The sequence below is a fragment of the Onychomys torridus genome, chromosome 14 (assembly GCF_903995425.1).
Source record: "Onychomys torridus chromosome 14, mOncTor1.1, whole genome shotgun sequence".
NCBI lineage: Eukaryota > Metazoa > Chordata > Mammalia > Rodentia > Cricetidae > Onychomys > Onychomys torridus.
In genome coordinates this window covers 38786257-38805616 of record NC_050456.1, presented here as the reverse complement: position 1 = coordinate 38805616, position 19360 = coordinate 38786257, and the positions used below count along the sequence as shown (strand labels likewise).

The window sequence follows — 19360 nt, the reverse complement described above, 5'->3', positions numbered from 1 at the left end:
CAGGAGGTGTCTTCTATGATGCTCCTCAGGATTCTCTCATCTGGTAGGGAAGACTTAATTCACATGTGTGTTGCCTGGCATGGAGAAATCTGGGTATCAGCGAAGGCTATTGCCATCCCAAGGTCTCTTTCCTCCCGCTGCCTTACAGCAGGTGTAAGCACTTCCCTTTCATCCATCTCGTCCATCCGCACATCTTATCTGATAGGCCCAGATTTCTAACCATGGAGAATTTTCAGCGTTGACGCATTGAAATCAGCCTAAACCTAACGTTTAAACTAAACCGCTCATTTTTCTCACAGCTAAATTTCTTTTTCAGCTATCCTTTCGCAGACATTACACTCAGGATCCCAGCACCAGCTGGCTCCTCTCTCCTGAAGGCCCAGGAGTAAAAGAAATCAGCCTCTGGCTCCTTCTAGTCAAACCCCGGCCCTCACATCTGGGTCCCTTCCACTTACTCCACAGCTACCATAAGAAGGGGTCACCCTTGTGCTAGGGTGTGTGACCCCTTCAATGGTCCATCTAGTTATTCAGCACTGGCTTTACCTGGGGACTTGTTAAAAATGCAAAACCTCAGCCCCTATTTTAGGGACCTATGGGAACAAAAACCATATTGTAATAAGATGCATAGGTCATTCATACGTGCAAATGTTCAGAATCCCTGAATGAGTGAATGTAATATGCAGGTTTTCCAAACTGCTGCATCAGTCATGAATTGGTCAACCAGTACTCCAAGCCTGCGAGCAGAGGGCTGCCACTTTAGGCTGTGGTTTGCGTGCAGATTGTTCTTACTCATTACATCAGCCTAACTTTGCAAAGTGTGCAGCTAAGGCAGGAAGCACATGCCTAGCCTGTGCTGAAGATGCATCACGCTCGGCTTTATTTTAAGCCTCTGAAATGTCATTCTTTCTCTGGCCCTTCTCTCCCAATGGCTTTGAGTATAATCCTTGTGACAGTTCCTGAAGTTAGAAACATAGCTTACAGACTACCCTCATGTTCTCATGTTTTTAAAGATGCTTGTTATAAACCACACTGATGGATAAAGGTGTGATGTTCCCTGTAAACATCAACCATAGCATAATCTTAACAAAAGACTCCCAATTATGATTTTTTTTTTAAATACTGGCTGCAGATCACTGTTAAGCTACTGAGCCCAATACAAATCTAAAGTTAGAGTACCCTCACACCCATCATCCTGAAAAAGCAGGTATTAATGTCCCTGTTTTACAGACTAGGTGACTGAGGCCTTAAGCAGTAAATTAAACAGCCCAGTAACTCATAGAATTCAAGTCTGGATCAGGCCAATACCAAAGTTATGCAGAATCCCTGAGCAGAATCCTTCCCTGTTCTGGACCTTGCAGGACTTGCATTAAGTGGTGTTCCATTTTCCATTGACAGGAAGTATATGTTGGAAAAGAAACCATGTGCACCGTGGATGGCCTTCACTTCAACAGCACATACAATGCTCGAGTCAAGGCCTTCAACAAAACAGGAGTCAGCCCCTACAGCAAGACACTGGTCCTCCAGACGTCTGAGGGTAAGGCCCTTCAGCAGTATCCCTCAGAGCGGGAACTACGTGGCGTCTAACGTGGCTGGCAGCCTGGAGGTAACCCCATCAGAGCCACATCCCTCAAGTGTTTCCATGACTTGCACTGTCTCCGGCCCCAGAGCCACTGTCCCTCTTCTGCCTTTAGAAGGCTCGTGAGATGTGGATGTGAGCAAGCCAGAGATTCCACATCAGCAGTTCCAATGGCTTCCTTTGCTAACACTCTAAGCAACAGTGGAAGAAGCTGAACCTGAAGGCCTGACTGTGCCCCTGGTGTCTAAGACGGAGGCGCTTAAGCTCTAGAGTAGGCTCCCATTCTCCACCAAGCCACATCAGTGGCCACTATGCCCAAATGATTCTCCATGTCTTTGTAGCTCTTGCTTGCTCCTGACGGGGCTGGGATGTAGATTCTTTCCAGCTTTAGATCTGTATGACTGGACCATCTTTTCGGTGGGTGTGGGGTGCTAGAGCCTGTTGACCACTTCTGGCTTAACCAGCTTGGACTGCTTCCTTTCCCACCCAAAGCCCAGGCCATCAGCACCGGGACTGAGATTTCCTGTGGGCACCAAACAGGAAGAGACCAGCAACTCTGCTTTACCTCGTCATGTGGGTCATTACCAGTCCCTCCCTCTAGGGGTGGTTAGGCTGCCTGGGGCCACTGTACAACATTGTTTCTCTAGAGGACATTTGATTTGATTCTTGGCTGTACTATAACTACTCTGGTCATCAGAGACAATCTGTCTAGAAGAGGCTTGTACTTGATGGCCGGTATAACCTCTGAGGCTTTAATGTCTTTTTTTATTTTACAAGCAGCGGGAGCACATGAGACTAAACCTGTGAAGGGTATGTGTGACTGGTACCAAAGCATTTTGAGACTTTGGGGTGTTGTTTTAATCATGGAAGTCACCTCCTACCCCACTGGCACTCTCCACGACTAATCTCTGGTGTTGACTTTGTTCAAGATGTTAGCTTTAAAAAAAAAAAAAAAATGGCGGTGGTTTCTCCTACCTTCCACACAGCCCAGCATGTGTCAGTCACCCCTAAAATGGTCCACATGGTTCAAAACAAGCACAACTTTGAACCCCACAGTGAGGGTGAGAGACCCAAAGCTATGAACGCAATGCCTTGGGGAGTGGTTGTAAGGCTGAGTGGAGCTCAGAAGAGGCTTTGCCAAGGATCAAAGACTCACATGACCTGTACCCACACAGATGCTAGTGACAGACATCTAGCTCTTTGCCCAGACTTAACACTTTAGCATCTTCCTTCTGGGATGACCGACCAGCTTGAGAGCTGTTGCCTCTTCCTGAAATACCATGCTACATGCTAAGGGCCTCCAGGAGTTCTTGCTAGAAGCAATGTAGAAGGCCTTGATGGTGCTGGCGACATCTCCCAGTGCGCTGAAGGTGGTTTGATGACATGGGATATGTGTGGAAGCAGAGCAGGGAGGAAGTATGGCTGTGTCGCTATGATCTGTCAACAGAACTCTATGAAAACTGTTTCTCTTCGAACTAGGTTATAGAACCCAGATTATTATGCTCAAACCAGTTACTAACATAACCATCTGCGTACTTCTGTCTGTCCTTCTGTCCTGCAGGAAGGTGTCACTTCTTAGAGTCTCTCAATGTTCATGAGATACTGGTGTCTATTATTAGTTACAGGATGTGGACCTGCGATCCCTGGTACCACACTCACAGAATTGGGGGTCATTTTCTAAGTGAAACTAACGGAACACGTTCTCTACGAACAAAGAAACTGTATTGTAGAAATCCATTCCTCCATGAATTTTATATATACATTATGTACAAATCTAAGGTATGTATGTGACTCCGGGTCAACCCCAATCATCATGTAGACATCAACATTCTCTGTTACTACCCCGAAGTGGTTCGCTCATGATGAATAAAGTTCGCACACACACTTTCTCCATACTTTGGTTGTTTTTGTTCTTCTCCCTCATTGATGTAGTAACACAGGATTTAGGAAGTGAGGGGAAATGTAGCGAACTGTCATCTTCAAAAGAGACTTGATCAATCCCTTACCGTAGAGAAAACCCATCTTACTAGATCCCTTTGGGCTTTCTAAAAGTCAGTGAGAAAATGCCGTAATAGATACTTGAGAATTCTGTTGCACTTATACCTTATCTGTTATTTCTGCAGTTTCTGGAAAGTTTACTTCAGAGTTTGTTTGTTTTGCTGGTTTGGGGCAGGGAGGTGGGGAGATTTGTTCTAGCTTTTGGTTGTGAGAGAGTCTTTCACATTCTTCTTAGCAAGAAGCAATTCCCTTCCAAACTTCAGAACAAAGGTCTGCATCTAAGAAGGGTCTATTTCATGTGTGGCAGACAGCAAGTCTAAGTTAATGACATGTATGTGATGTGTGGTTTAAGTCATTGTCATTAACACTCTGCCACAAAACCTCCTGCTGGCCTAGAGGTGACATGATGCGGGGAATCCACTGTGTGTATTGTTAGGAGTTCTGTGCATCTCCTTCCCCCCCCCCCCACCCAAGTCAAATGTTCTTGTGTGTCTATCAGAGAGTTTGGTAGGTGCCCACGATACTACACAGTGGGTAGAGAGTGTGGGGCCCCTGTTCCTTCACTGTGTGTAGCTTCCAGGCTAGGAAGAGAATGGATCTTAGAGAAACACACACATATCCACAAAGAAAAGAAAGACAGCATATACATGAGAAAACTGGTCCAAAAACAATGTACTGTGGCTTAAGCTAATGGAGAAAGCAGTGTTACTTGAGTTCAAGTTAGGTTAGTTCACTGAAAGCGGGTCTCTGGGGATGTATCCAGGACTGATCCATGCATGAGGTGTTACCTGAGCTCAAGTTAGGTTAGTTCACTGAAAGCGGGTCTCTGGGGATGTATCCAGGACTGATCCATGCATGAGGTGTTACCTGAGCTCAAGTTAGGTTAGTTCACTGAAAGCGGGTCTCCTGGGATGTACCCAGGACTGATACATGCAGGAGGCCAGTCCTAGATCTAATCCAAATTATACTGACTTAAGAAGTAATACAAATGTAAGCAACTATGAATTTTATTGAAATGGGTCTGACAGAGTAACCCAGATGGGAAAGGCCCTTGCCATCTAGTCTGAGCACTTGAGTTCAATCCTCAGGACCCACATGCACTCTGGAAAGTTGGCCTCTGTCACACAGGCATATCAGTGCCTCCCCCTCCCCCCACACCACATCCAAGTAATCGAATCAAGAAATAAATAGGATAAAAATTTTGAAGAATTTTAAAATAAGGCCCATAAACTTGGTTGTGTATGTTTTTTAAATTAACTCATTGAATGGCTGTCTGGCCATGCACTACCTATAACATCATCTGCAGAGAACATTGAAACCATTCTGTGCCAAGGCTTTCTTAAAACCTGTGTTCGGAGGCTCAATCTGTGTGACAGACCACACCCCCACCGAAAAGAATCAGGCAAGGCTGAGAACCGGTGAGGAACTTAGGTTCATTTCCCCATAATTTCCCTCTGCCTACCTGAACCAGTAACACCTTCTGTCTGTTTGTCATAACCTGGAGAGACTGAAGTGGAGCACAGGTAATATCCCTGAGGCCAGCAGCTGGCTGTACAGAAAAATTTCCCGGGACTCCACTCTGCTGAACTTCTCAAGGCTTTTTAGTGTTCACACCTGGCAGTCACCTGGGGAAGTTGGGGCTGCCCCTCACTTGTCCCTCAGAGGAAAGTGTAAGGTTGAGACCTCTACATAAAACCTACTCTTTAACTCCAGTCTCCGTAGAGAAGGTTCATCTGGACAGGTTCTTGGGTGTAGAACTACTTCTGGGCATTTTTGAGGCCCTTGACCTGTGTTTCCAAATTACTCTCCAGATAAACTGAATACCACAGTGTGTTGATCATTCCAGAGTAGCCCATCACCTTAAGTCTACTATCTTAAGGTTTAACTTAAAATAACAGGTAGTTGCTTCTAAAAATAAAAATGTTTCTAAAAGAATTGGACCTTATTTGTTGCTAGATTACTATTGTGATTGATTCATATCTAATACCACATGAAATAAGTTACAACACATTGGGGGTGGGCAGTGAGATCTAATCAGGTAGGGAGGACCTCTCAAAAAGATGTAGAGGGAGAGAAATCCAAGTGGACAGAGTTGTGATGTACGAGGCAAACACTTCCAAATTCTACTTTGAACCAACACCAACAGTAAACTTGATTATCCCAAAGCTCTAACTAGCAGAGTGTCTCAGTTACATCAGGAGACCAGCGTAGCCCTGTGTTCACAGAGGTGGCACAAAGTCCAGCCTGCTCCCTGGCAGCTTGCTCAGATAGCTGCATGTGATGCTACTCCTCACTTTAAGCTGTCTGCCCTCCAGTCTAGAATGCCACCTTGAAATGTTGGAGTAAGAAGAATGGCCTCTGATTAGCAGGGGACACAGGGTCCAGGCCCACTGGTTTGTAGGTGCCCAGTTTGCACCTATGGGTCCTGAATTCATTGACTCATTGCTAAGACCCCAGCCGCACATTAGAGAAAGGGCTGGGAGCCAGATGTGGATGTGGTGGCACAGACCTGTGATCCCAACATCTGGGAGAGAACCATGGGAGAGTTAAGGGATGAGGATGTTCCTCAGCCACAGGGTGAGTTAGGTAAGCCTGCACTACATGAAATCGTGTGTGTGTGTGTGTGTGTGTGTGTGTGTGTGTGTGTGTGTGTGTGTGTAGTATACACACACAAGAGGATGAGGAATTGTTAGAGAAGTTGAGGATGTTGAGGGCATTGAGCAAGGAGGAAAATAATGAGGAGAGATAGAAAAAATACACACCCACCCACCTTCTATGAAATTTTAAAAAGCATATAGTGTGTTTGGAAAAGGTTCCCATCTAAAGCACTTAAAGTTGGCATGTCCTCCAGAGCCCTGAGTGGATGTCAAGCATATTTCAGGCTTTGTAGTCGCATCATGAAAACAATACAAACAAACAAACAAGCCCAAAGCTACCAACTTAGTTAGACCTCACTTCACTCCACACCAGGCTGTGCCAGGCTGTGCCAGGCTGCTGGGAACTTCCTTCATTGTCCATGGGGAATGACAGTTGCATGACAGTCAGAAGATACTTTGGGATAGTGAAATACAAGAGAGAAATCATAGAAAACTATTCATTGTGGGGATGGGAGGCGACCCAGTTGGTAAAGTACATGCTGCACAAGCTTGAAGACCTGGACTCAGGTTCTCAGCACCCACGTAAGGAGCTGGGCACAGTGGCATATGGCTGTAGGCCTGGTGCAGGAAGGCAGAAATGAGGATCCCTTGGGCTTGCTGGCCAGACAACCCAAACCAATGAATGAGATCCAGGTTCATAGAGAGACCCTGTCTGAAGATATAAATGACATGCCCACCTCTGACCTCTACATGCATGTGCCTACACACACACACACACACACACACACACACACACACACACACGTTTGTTCTATGTTTCACTATAAAGTCATACAATAAAATGGATTCAATTAAACAGATGACAGTCTACACTACCTCTCTGTCCCTGGCACTAATGTCTGAACACCTATCCTGCTCTGAAGAGGCAACAGTACTCCTGCTCTTAATGAATTAGTGTTCTACTGTTGTAATCAGTTGCCACAAAACTAATGGTGTAAAACAGCACACATGCACCCTTAGACTTCTGGAGATCAGAATCCTATAGGGAGGGATCAGCAGGACAGGGTCCTTTGAGGACATTCTAGAAAAACATCTGTTTTCTTGTCACTTCCGGCTTCTAGCAGCCACCTGCCTTTCCTGGCTCACGGCCCTTTCTTCTATCTTAAGATCTGGCAGCATAGTGTCTTCCAGCCTCCTTCTAACTCTGCCTTCCTTACGTAAGGACCCTCGTGATTACTGTGGTCCCACGTGGGCAGCCCAAGATAGTCTCCAGCTCTCAAGAACCTTAATGGAATAGCTGCAGAGCCCCTTTCCCTCTGAAAGGTAACCCATTCAGAGGTTTTGGGGGATGCAGAGATGGGCATTTGGGGGTGGGCCACAAATCCATCTACCTCATCTACCATACGAGGAAGCCATTATCCTACCCCATATGGGGGGGAAATAAGCTTCCAAGGCATAAAGTAACATAAAGAACCCAGTTCCTTCAGACACCCAGTACAGTACACTATGGCACTGATGTTAGAAATGTGTTACTTGCTTTTACCTCTGGAAAGAGAAAGAGGACTACCCCGTGTCTGCCTGGTGTGTAAACACACTCTTCCAAAATAAAGCTGTTACCGTGTCTGCTCCACTAGCCAGAAATAGGACACTGATCTTTCCAGAGTCACGGTAGACTTTTGTCAAGAAAGAATATAGCCTCTTGCTTTAAGAAGGTGTAGAAGCGGCTTGATTCTCAACCTAAGTCCAGCAGACAGGTGTCTGTACACCCTCCAACCCCCACCCCAGGCAAGTAATTAGCCTGAAGAGTCCCTTTCCTATGGTGTCACCACAGATGCTCTAGGCAGGAGGTAATGGCCACTGATTGGCAAGGAGAAAGAATGTCACAGATCTGAGGTCCTCAAAAGCTACTTATCCATGAGGCCTGGAGCTTTAAGCCAACTTAGACTGAAACCATCCCGGAACTATTGATTAATAGAAGCTTTCTAGCCCTCCAGATCTCAGCTTGGAAAGTAGAGAGAAGGAAATAAGGATATGAGAGAGCCATTTCATAATGCTGTATACTTCATCCGCACTGCCACCAACCGTGGGCCCTAGGCATTGGAGAAAAGCATGTTCCCAAGAGGCCTTAGTGGAATGACCTCAGTGGCCATCACCCAAGCTTCTACCTGATCAGATGTTCAGCCTCACACTGTCCTTTCCATGGTAAGAGCCTCTGCTCCCACACATCAAAGAAACCACCTTGAAATACTGAGTAGTATAGGCAGAATCCTCCTCCATCAAGCTCAGCATCAGCTGGCCTCAGGTACATGTGTCTGGAATCACTTTGTAGATATACTTTATAATAATTCAAGGCCAGCCTAAGTGTTTCATTTTAAACTGTAGCGTACTGAGATCCTCATGTCCCATAGAAGCTGTAGCCTTGTGAGGAAGAGAACCCCTCAGGAAAACAGTGATGAGGAACACCACAGTCACCTCCCTGGAGCTAATGGTTCATTTACCTTTCAGTTCCTAAGCACCACTTAGGTGAACAACCCAATTTAGACAATAAAATATTCGTCCTCGATGCAGTACAGGGTTTGTGGTTGGCACTAAATCATCCCCTCAAACCTAGGTGACCTCTTATGCCATTAGAAGGTACTCCATGGTCCATGGCATAAACTTTGCCTTTTTGTATATTTCTCAGACGTTTAAAAAAAAAAAAAAGCTTTGTCACTCTCAAATTTCATTACCAGGAACTGATCTTGCCAGTCTATTTCCAACCCCACCTCAGAGGAGGATGTGTTCCTTAGCCTTTCTAGGCTTCCATTCTACAATTATGTAAACATGAACTCCCAAGTTCCACAGTTTGTGTTTCTGTGGTCCTGCTCTTCAGTCTGGCTGTCAGGCACCGTTTCTGTATAGTTAATGCAGATCGGACACCAGGTGGCACCTGCCTCCTCCAAGGTCTTGGTGGGTCTATAAGCTATGCCTATAATACTGAATATTCAGCACTAAATTAAATATTTGGGAAATTAAAATATATGGAAAAACCCATCTACTCTGAATATGTTTCCCCCCATGCTTCTACTTGGTTTTGCCTGACTCAAAAAACATCTGGGCCTCTCCAAAAACTAACTTAATTAGAACATTCATTCCCAGGACAAAACCCTCAAAGTAGGTAAATTGTACTTGACCAATTTGGGATAAATTCTACCACATAGAAAGAAAGAGAGAGAGATAATGATAAATTTCAGAGCCCAGAAGAAAGAAATATTGTGCCCTTTTCATTTTGACAACATGTATTATCCCAAGAAATTTCCTAAAAATTTTTTCATAAGACTGAATTGGATCTACCACCCTCTCTGTGGATCTAGAGAATGTGCTCTTCGGTCCTATGGAAGCGTGTGTCTAATTAAAGAGTGAGGATTCTCAGGCCTCCCGGTGAGAGCCACTGCTTATAGATAATGCCATGGTGTCCTAAATTGGAGTGGAGGGTTGGGCAAGGAAGGATGCAGCCATCCTCGGGTGCCAAGAGCCGGTTCACTCTTTTAAAAGGAGGTTGTTTTCAAAACAGATGTGTTTCTTACTACTCAATGGCAATTACTGCCGCCCTCCAGAAAGTCTAAGATGCCACCACCTTTTGTTATAAATTATCTGCCCGTTGGTCATAACTGTGACTTCGGCTGCTTGTTTTTGGGAAAATTGTCTACTTTCTCGTGCCCTTCCTCATCTCCTTATCAAAATCCTCCCAACAAGAGCAAATTAGCTCACAGCTGTTTCCCACTGCTGCAGAACTCATCTTTCCTGCTGTTCATGCAGCGCTTGCTCAGTGGCATCTCTTGTCTGCTCCGCTCTGAACTGCATCCCTCCTGTCAGGCTGTGGCCCAATGGCGGCTCAGTTTCAAAGCTGTGTCAGCCAGGCAGGAAGACACCCAAAGCTCCCACCAGGACACAGAGGAAGCCAGATTAGTGAATGTTGCATAAGAAATTCAGTCACTTCATTCCCCTTGAGTCCCCAAAATAGCGTTTATTCAAGATTGTAATTCATCAGGCTGGAACATAGCCTAGTGCCTAAGAGCACTTACTGCCCTTGCGGAGAACCTCCCTTGGGTTCCGAGAACCCATTTTAGGCTGCTCCCAACCACCTGCAACTGTCTTCATGGGATCCAATGACCTCTTCTGGCCTCTGTGGACATTTTCACACATGGCATACACACATACACATTTTTAAAGATGGAATAATTTACATGTACAAACTATTCCACATCTTCTAATACTTAATGTTTTAAGTCTTCAAATATTTAGAAATCTTTAGTTCTCTGTTCATGTTAGAATAAGAAATGCCACCCCCCAGAAGTATAAAACTTATCCATGATGATTGTGACACATTTCCTCTCGATTGATAATTTTCTTATAGTCAGTTCTTGCAGCCTCATGCTTTTCAACTACTAAATTCTAACACATTATCTAGCCCCTGATAATTATTCAGTAAGTGTCAAACAAATAGAAGAAACATGATACAAACAGGGTACACAATCTAGATCTTCTTTTCTTGATCCTAGAAGTCAGTAACGAGCATGTGTGGTCCCCAGTGGGTCTTTGTGTTGGTAAATCTCAGTTGCTTCCTTTAAGCAGAGCCTTCTGCTGTCAGCAAGATCTCCACCCCAGGACCCAGTGGGAAGGGAAAGCAACCTGGGAGAGAACAAGAGGAAGCCATCAGTCTTGACAAAGTTGACAGGCAGTATGAACGGACACGTTTGTGTTTGAACACAGTTGTCATCCTGGATGTATCCATGAGTGAGGTTGAGGAGATGGTTCAGTCAGTTAGGTGCTCGCTCAGTAGGGGAATGCTTGTTATTCCAGCTCCAGGGAGAGAGAAAGATAAGGTAATGGAGACTTGCTGGCTAGCCAGACTAGCCTAACGGGCAAACTCGGAGTCAACGAGGGACCTTGTCTCCAAGTATAGGATGGATGGTACCTGAGGAATGAAATAACATCCACAGTTGGCCTCTGTGCGCGCGCGCGCGCGCGCACACACACACACAGTGAGTGCAATCTCCACCTTCAGCCGCCGGCAGAGCCTTTACTGCTGGTCTTTCCCACTGAACTGCTTCTTAGTACAGTTCAATCAACACTAGAGATGTGATGTGCACACGATAAGGTAGCAACAATGTCCCAAGACACCCCTTGTCTTTCTCTAGTGATGGTTAGATAAAGATGGTGATCATCATCACAATATTAGCTTCCTAGCCTATATTCTGGAAAACAAAACTAAAAACCTCATTCTTCTTTGTCTTGACAATTAGAACGTTAATGGCCGAGGAGCCTTCTCTGTGGGCTGTTAAGATCAATAGTTGTGTTTGAAAAAGAAGGTGAGGGAGTAGGATATGCTTTCTTCCTGCCTCCCACAGAATACACACTGGGGTAGGTGTATTTATTATGTTCAATGTGAGTTGAACATGCTTTGGCTAAACAAGGATTTAGTAAAAGCATTCACAATCTTGCCCTGTTGTATTTAGGATGCCTTTGAGCTCATCCAGAGGAGCATGACTAGAAAGAAAATCCGTAAGTTAAAACGTAGCTACAGATATCTACTTAGCTCAGAAATAGATTTTAAAAGGATAGATGACTGTTGTCAGATGCTTGCAGGACTAGTGATCAGTCCCATTTGGCCCTAGATAGTACCTGGTGTGTGGAGCCCCAAAAGGAGTATATCCAAGCCATAAAATCAATAACTCCAAACACACGATGCTGGCTGGAGACCCATCTCCCAGGGGATTTCATGGGAAGCTTGGTGGTCCCACCTCAGCTGTTGCTAAGCGGTCTAAGTGCCCTGTAGACAAGTGAACAAACACACTGAGCCCATGGAGAGGCGCGGAGGGAGGGCCGCCTGTTAGCCTGACTGGAATTAGGGGGAAATTGCCTCTACTCTCCCCTCTAATTTGTTTGGGAAATTCTCATAGCAAGGTAGGTTTGATTGTTGTGTGGTTTGTTTTGCTTTATTTTGCTTGGGAAAATGAGGGCAGGTCCCACCTGGTTGGGCTTGAAAGATCACAGCTGAAAAACAAAGAATGAATGGCTGCTGAACCTCTCTCTGCCTGGGTAGAGGACAAGAATAAGCTGAGTCAAGGAAAACATGGCTGATTGATAGGCAACAATTAATCCACATAAAAGAATAGGAAACAGTCTTATTGCCGTTATTAATCCCAGGGATAGCCATGGCTACACTTAGCACCCCACCTCAAAGTTCTTGGCACTGAGAGTAAAAAGGGGGAGCATTCCTCATGACTGGCTTGGATCTGAGCCCAAAATTACGGGCAGAGTACACGTCTCTCCATGCGTGTTCAGATCACTGCTCCAAACACCATCTTACCTCAATCTTCAAAACAACAAGTGTCTGCAGGATAATGGATTGATGGTCACATCTGGTGAAGAATACAGTGTCAAGCAAATTCTTGTTACGTAAACACGGTGGCAAATGTCTTCTCCTACTGAAAAGAGCCTGTGTCTGCTCACAGCTCTGTGTGGTCACATTTCAAATCTTCTCATGAAACTAACTAAGAGGCTAGTCTCCCTTTAAGTTGATCATGACATAAATATGTGGGGGCAGGTGAGAAAGCTCAGCAGATAGAGGTGCCCGCCACCAGCTCTGATAGTCTGAGTTCAGTCCCTAGAAACCGCAGGACGGAAGTAGACAACGAGCTCCTGCAGGCCGTCTTCTGACCTCTGCACATGCACAGTGGCTCTTGAGTGTGCATGCGCCTCTTATGAGGTCTCCAGGTAGGATTATGTTCTACACACACATACATACATACATACATACATACATACATACATACATACATACATACACACACACACAAATAAATAAATGTGAAGAACAATGACGTTTTTTTAATTTTATTATGTCTGAAGAAAGAAATGATCATACACCCCAAGTCACCCAAACTATATGAAGGTGAAGTAGAAACTTCACCACATTATTATTTCTGGGGATATAAAGCCTTAGCTGCCTTTCCTTTTCTCTGATATTTGATTTATAGAAAAATCAAATCTGCCCTCAAGGGTAAGACTCAAGTCTGAAAAGCTAACATTAATATTGTGAGTTTGGAAATGAAAATGAGGCTGCTTCTTTGCAGTATTAAAACTTGCAGTAGCCCTTCTTATGAGGTCTCCAGGTAGGATTATGTTCTACACACACACACACACACACACAGACAGAGAGAGAGAGAGAGAGAGAGAGAGAGAGAGAGAGAGAGAGAGAGAGATGCACTTGAGCACACACTTTTGCCTGAACCTGCACAGTGTAGCATTTTGATCAGAAAGGGCCGTGCACAAAGATAAGCCACTCACAAGACAAAGTAAGTCCCAGTAACACCCACTGGTCACCAAAACAAAATGCCCTTTTTGATGAGTAAGTGTTTCCTTGGGAGTCTGGAGCCTGGCATGCCATCTGTACTTCTTGAGTACTACTTGAGTACTTCTTGAGTACTTCTTGAGTACTTTCCACTACTAAAGTGAGCTTGACACTCAGCTGGTGACCAAGACCTCCCTTTAGTACAATAATGACCACCAGGCCAGGCCTTTCTCCCTTTAGTACAATAATGACCACCAGGCCAGGCCTTTCTCCCTTTAGTACAATAATGACCACCAGGCCTTTCTCCCTTTAGTACGATAATGACCACCAGGCCAGGCCTTTCGAGCAGCGGCAGACACTCCCTGCCTACGCCCCTGCCCCTGCCCACACTCTGCTCATTATTAGAGAACTCTCGTGAGTTCAATGGTGTCCATAGCTCAGGAGAGTAACTCAGAAACAAGAGAGGCCCCATCCCCTAGGTGTCAGGCCTATCTTCCTAGGGTAATCTGCATTTCTTCGTCCATTCAAAGATCAGGTCTTGAATGCTCTAGGATTAAAATAATCTCTAGAAATTGGGGGAAATGCATTAGTAAAGGAAAAATATTTCACAGTTTCTAAAAGTTATCATCTCCTAAATAGAAACCCTTTCAGAAACCATTGTTTAATGCACAGTAACTTGGGAGACTACCTGAAGCCAAAAAAAAAAGGGGGGTTGATTTATTTCCTCATCAGTGGTTAAGAGGTACCTACCTGTAAGTCTCAACATGTTTCACTCAATAGAAAGGAAAAACCTCCTTCATGCCTTTCTATTATTATAAGTTGGAGAAATACAAATGATTGCCAGTGGTGCTGGAGTGGTGGTCTGGTCTGGGGTGCCTACCCACTGAGAACTCCCAACCTCAGACATACGGTTTTTTTGTGCTAATACCTGTGGGTGGCACCTGCGGGGCTGCTGCATCTCTGTGTGACAGCTTGCTTAGGTGGTCTTTGGGAACCTGGCATGGGCAGCCAGCAGATGTCTGATCTCTGGTTTGCGTTGATCTTACGTTTAGACACAGATTCAGAAGAACAGACCCTCCCTTTTCCAGTGCCTTCGGAAAGACTGCCGCTTCGCAGAATGAGTCCTTTCTCCTCCACCCTTAATCTACAGCCCAGCTTCCCCGGGAGATCCTACTTCGATTTCCGATCCTCACCCCATCAGCTCAGCTTACACTCCTCTTTACAGTCTCTCAATGCACCGGGTGAGCTCAGCTGCCACATCTCCCTCTTCATCTCTGTGTCTTGGAGGCCTCTCAGAAACACTTGTGCTGTTCTTGCCATTCGTGTGTGTGGGGAGGGGAGGGGGGTGGGTGACCTGCATCTGTGTCTGTGGCTTCCGGTGTGGCTGAGGAAGCTTCCTGGCATTCTTGTTTGTATGGTGGAACGACCTACCCGAGAGCTGTGGTCCATGGGTGATGGCATCGGAACCGGATGCGAGAAGCTGTTCTTTTTGCATCCGTTGGTACCACCATGGAAGACGTGCTCTTCATCACATGCAGCCATAGCACGGCATAGGCACTGGCTAAGTAGAGGCCATGGCAGTAGTGTGGAGGTTTGAAACCTGTATCCAGGAAACCAGCTGTGTCTGGGAGACTGGATCAGTGCATCCAGCCTCAAGTGGTCTGATTAAACATAGACTCAAGAGATCTCTCCTGACCAAAAAAAAAAAAAAAAAAAGACATGCTTGCTGATAGCAGAATATATCCTACAGAGCCAGGGAAGCAGAGAACAGAAAATGAAAGCATTCTCTGCAAAGGCCAGCAGTGTACATACTGGTAGGACTGCAGGCTGAGAGCAGATCACTTTTCCTAGCAAAGGGCAAGGACCACTGTTAGCTGAATTACAAACCACTTCATCACGATGCCCAGGGCCAAAGATCCTATAACCAAACTATGGGGCCTCAGGAAGTTGCTCACAGCCAAATCGTAAGAGGGCTGTGGTTGGTTGTGGGGAAGCTAGACTCGGGTTACTTTGCAGTGAGCTCTGACTAGCAAACAGAGCTTCAAATCCCTAAAATGCAGACCTATTTGATCTCTTCGGGACTATATTGTAATCACAGATACACATGATACACATCTCACCCCACCCGAGGGTTTCTTTGGGGTTTTATTTTGTTCCTTTGGCTCATCCACATCCTGGAATGGAGGCGGCCACAGCATGATGGTGCAAAAAAGGATGCAGGGACCTCGAGCTCCCTTGAAAAGTGACATTTTTCTTGTGTTTTTATGTTCCTTCTTGTTTTTCTGTGCACTACTGGCTTTTCTACATGCTTTGTTATGGAGCCCTCTTCTTGTCTCTAATGTACCAAAATACTGTTACAGTCTTTGTAATGTATATCGTCTCAAGAATAAAATGAAATGGAATGTGGGGTCTGGGTGTTTGGCAGGTGCATATAGTAGCCTTGTTCTAGTTGTACCATGGAATCTTAATGTATGATGTTGTCTTTAAACTAGCAGAAAAAAGTTCAGAATATTTGTTTTTAAAAAGGCTCCACAAGGCATGATTCATTTAAAAATGTTGAAAGCCCTATTCAGGTTCCACAAATTTACTTCCAAACTTGGATATAAAACTTGGTTTTAAAATTCTTTATATTCCATACTCACCATGCTCCAATTCATAATGAGGAATCAAAAAGACAGTTGGCAAGAATTAAACATAAAAACTCAACCATGAGCTGGTAGAAAATGAATGTATCCCAGAATAAATAAGCTGAGCAAGAGAAGGTTATAATACTTAAATTGCTAACTTGGTGCTCTTTTATAGTAAGTCACCTGATTAATTCTTGTAAAATTCTTTCAAGTCAGTGCTGTATCCTGCCAATTGTTTTAGAAATTAGCTTGTTGGGACAATACTAAATTGGAAAAATTTGATGGTTCTTTCCACCAAAGATTCATAGTTCCTAGGCTAGTCCCCAACATCACTGGCAATTGTAGGTTACACACCTGTAGGCATTTTAAGTCTGAATCACTTTCCTCCCCCTTGATGTGGGTTCTCATCAGTAGGGCAACCAGACCTTATAGGAAATGAGTGGGGGTCCCACACATGATTCCGGTGTAGCTCTGAGCCCTCACCCCACCCCACATCAGCCTTCCTTCCCCTCCCTCAGGTGGGAAGAGCTGCTGTAGCAAAGCACGCCAAGAAGGGAAAGAATAATCTTTGTTTTTACAACACTCGATTCACGCCACTGTTAACTAGGAGGCATTCATCAGCAGGTGCATTGCTTGGGCTCATCACAGCAAACAAAGGCTTTCTGCCATAAACCAGGAGGAAACCAGTAAACTATTGCCACAGAGCAGACTTATCACTATCTGGTGATTTTTTTTACCCCTATTTCTATCGGGTGAGTTTTTCTCATCTTTAAAACAGCCGACCTCCTCAGTTTGCAGACGTTAGCGTACAAAATTGAACCAAGGAAGACACTGAAAATTCAAGCTGCAGCATTTACAGTCAATTGGACGAAGCTGTTGTCAAGACGTAAAAAGATCAACTCTTTGTTTGGAAAGAGCACGAAAGCAATTTGTATCCAGCAAGAAAAGGAACAGGAAAAGGGCTTTGGGTTTTTGTCTTTTTTCATGAATCAGGCCTCTGGGGACCATATCCAGTTGTGCTTTCTAAATGAATGCCGACAGTTTCCGTCAACCCAGCTGTCCCTTCATAGTCTTGATGTGTAGTATCTTTTTATAGGATGCAATTTTGAGCCACAGTCTGCATCTTACTCTCAACTAGGCAAGTATACCTGCTGTAATTGTCCCCTTCTTCTGCCTGTGTGACTGCTATGCTCAACCCCTCTGCCAAAGAAATGGTGGCGGCTTTGTCATGTCAATAAAGTTTTCCAAATGTCATTCTAACTCCATTATAACCGTTTCTCGATTTCTTAGAAAAATGCCTGTCTTTTTAAAAAAAAAAAAAAAAATTATACCTCAACACCCCCACCCTTACCCACCCCCCACCCCCCACCCCCGCTTTCTTCTGCATCCATGCAAAGCACTCTACCTAAATGTCAGTCGAGGCATGAGTCAGCCGGCTGGTGTTGTGCTTGTAATGGTCTCGGTGGAGTCCCTTGTTGGTATTAATCTATCAAAAGAAACATGCTTTCTTGTCAATGTCAATTTTTTGCTTCCTGTTTCTCTCCCCCATGCCTTTCCTTGGAATGACAACAGTTGACATAAAAAAGCTGCTGGCAGGTATGGAATAATCTCATTCTCTCACAAATAGCAGAGCCAGAGTGCACGTGAGGTGGCCACAGATTCAGTCCGTCAGCACTCCCTCCTCTCCAGACTACTCTGTCGGCAATGTGTAGAAACCAGTGCACGACTATGTAGATAAAAACCTCATCCTGTCTGCACCTAGTGTCCAAACTGCTTCTGCCACGTATAGTAGACGCCAGTTTTAGCAGTAATACCTATCTATAAATTATAAAGGAAGCAACCTGTCCTACACCCAAGTCACAGTGGCACATGAAAATTAGTTTATGTTGCTTTGTAGCTTCAAGACTTGTGTGGGCAGGTGAGAGCTGAGGAAGTTTTCAGCATCTCTGCCTAAGCGTATTTCCTGATTTTCACTCGGTGTGTTTTATCCCTCGTCCATCCAGGATTCTAGATCTAGCCTCTCTGCCTCAGGGTTACACAGGCATCCTTGCACATCCCCTCACCCTTTATGTCTCTGGTGCACTATTTCTGCCAGTCACAAGGTGAAGGGACCACCTGGTTGGGAGTGCAGTCTAAGCCAGGCAACCCTGCTCCTCCATCCATCCACTCCTGGTGCAGAGTATCAACTCCCAGGACGTGCCCCATCTGTTCACTTGCGGTGACTCTGGCCCCAAACACCTCCTTCCTGCACGGCAATGTGAAAATGTGACACTGCGTGCCACACTGCCCAGATGCACGCTACAACACTGAAGCCGTACTAATGACTCACTTCTTTTCTGTCGTTCTCAGTGGCTTGGTTTGCTTTCGACCCTGGCTCGGCACACTCGGACATCATCCTCTCCAATGACAACCTGACAGTGACGTGCAGCAGCTATGATGACCGGGTGGTGCTGGGGAAAACTGGCTTCTCCAAGGGTGTCCACTACTGGGAGCTAACCATAGATCGCTATGACAACCACCCGGACCCAGCATTTGGCGTGGCTCGCATCGATGTCATGAAGGATGTGATGTTAGGAAAGGACGACAAAGCTTGGGCAATGTATGTGGACAATAACCGGAGCTGGTTCATGCACAGCAACTTGCACACCAACAGGTACCCTGCAGCCCCACATCCAAGCCTTCTTCATGGTGGCTTGGGGTCAAGAGGGAGAGCCAGAGTGCAACAGCCTAGTACACAGACAGCATTAGGAAGCAGGGCAGGCGGTCCTCATGGAGAGCACAGGAGGTCCTGCGCTAAGAAATCTCTTAGCTTGGTCCACATCGCATAGAGGTAGAGCAGAGTGCTTTCTCCTCGGCCCTTCATTGTTCAATTCCACCTTGGGCTACAAAAGACAATCCCCAGGCATATCCATTATAGACAAACAGCCCAGGGCTCTAAAACTCAGACTTAGAACTTACCCAGCAAAGTGTTTGGGACCAAGGTACTTCTTTTTTTTTTTTTTTAATTTTTTTCTGAATCCCGGTTTGTCAGCCTTCCAAATTCATATAATAATACGTTTCCATGCAGGAGTGGTCTGAAGATTACATAAGATGAGATACGCAAACATGCCTCACATTGGAAGTGCCCGGGAAACAGAAGCCATTGTTCTTACGCATTATCGCCAGGACTGCTTCTCAGTTAGAAGCCATTAAGTAAACGTGTTGTTAGGGATGCCCGTGTGGGTAG

General features: G+C 45.2%; 1 protein-coding gene across 8 annotated transcripts in view; it reads left to right on the top strand.

Annotated features, from left to right (window-relative positions):
* The window catches only part of Trim9 (tripartite motif containing 9), a 119627-nt gene that overhangs the window by 94116 nt on the left and 6151 nt on the right, over positions 1 to 19360 (top strand). The window contains exons 7-12 of one of the 8 annotated variants that reach the window (XM_036205479.1): positions 1396 to 1534; positions 2357 to 2386; positions 14560 to 14748; positions 17231 to 17272; positions 17707 to 17730; positions 18484 to 18733. In XM_036205479.1, coding sequence (XP_036061372.1) covers positions 1396 to 1534; positions 2357 to 2386; positions 14560 to 14748; positions 17231 to 17272; positions 17707 to 17730; positions 18484 to 18733 — 674 coding nt within the window. Of the gene's footprint in view, positions 1 to 1395; positions 1535 to 2353; positions 2387 to 14559; positions 14749 to 17230; positions 17273 to 17706; positions 17731 to 18483; positions 18788 to 19360 lie in introns of all 8 variants that reach the window. The other 7 variants (XM_036205475.1, XM_036205478.1, XM_036205474.1 and 4 more) reach the window with 7 other exon arrangements.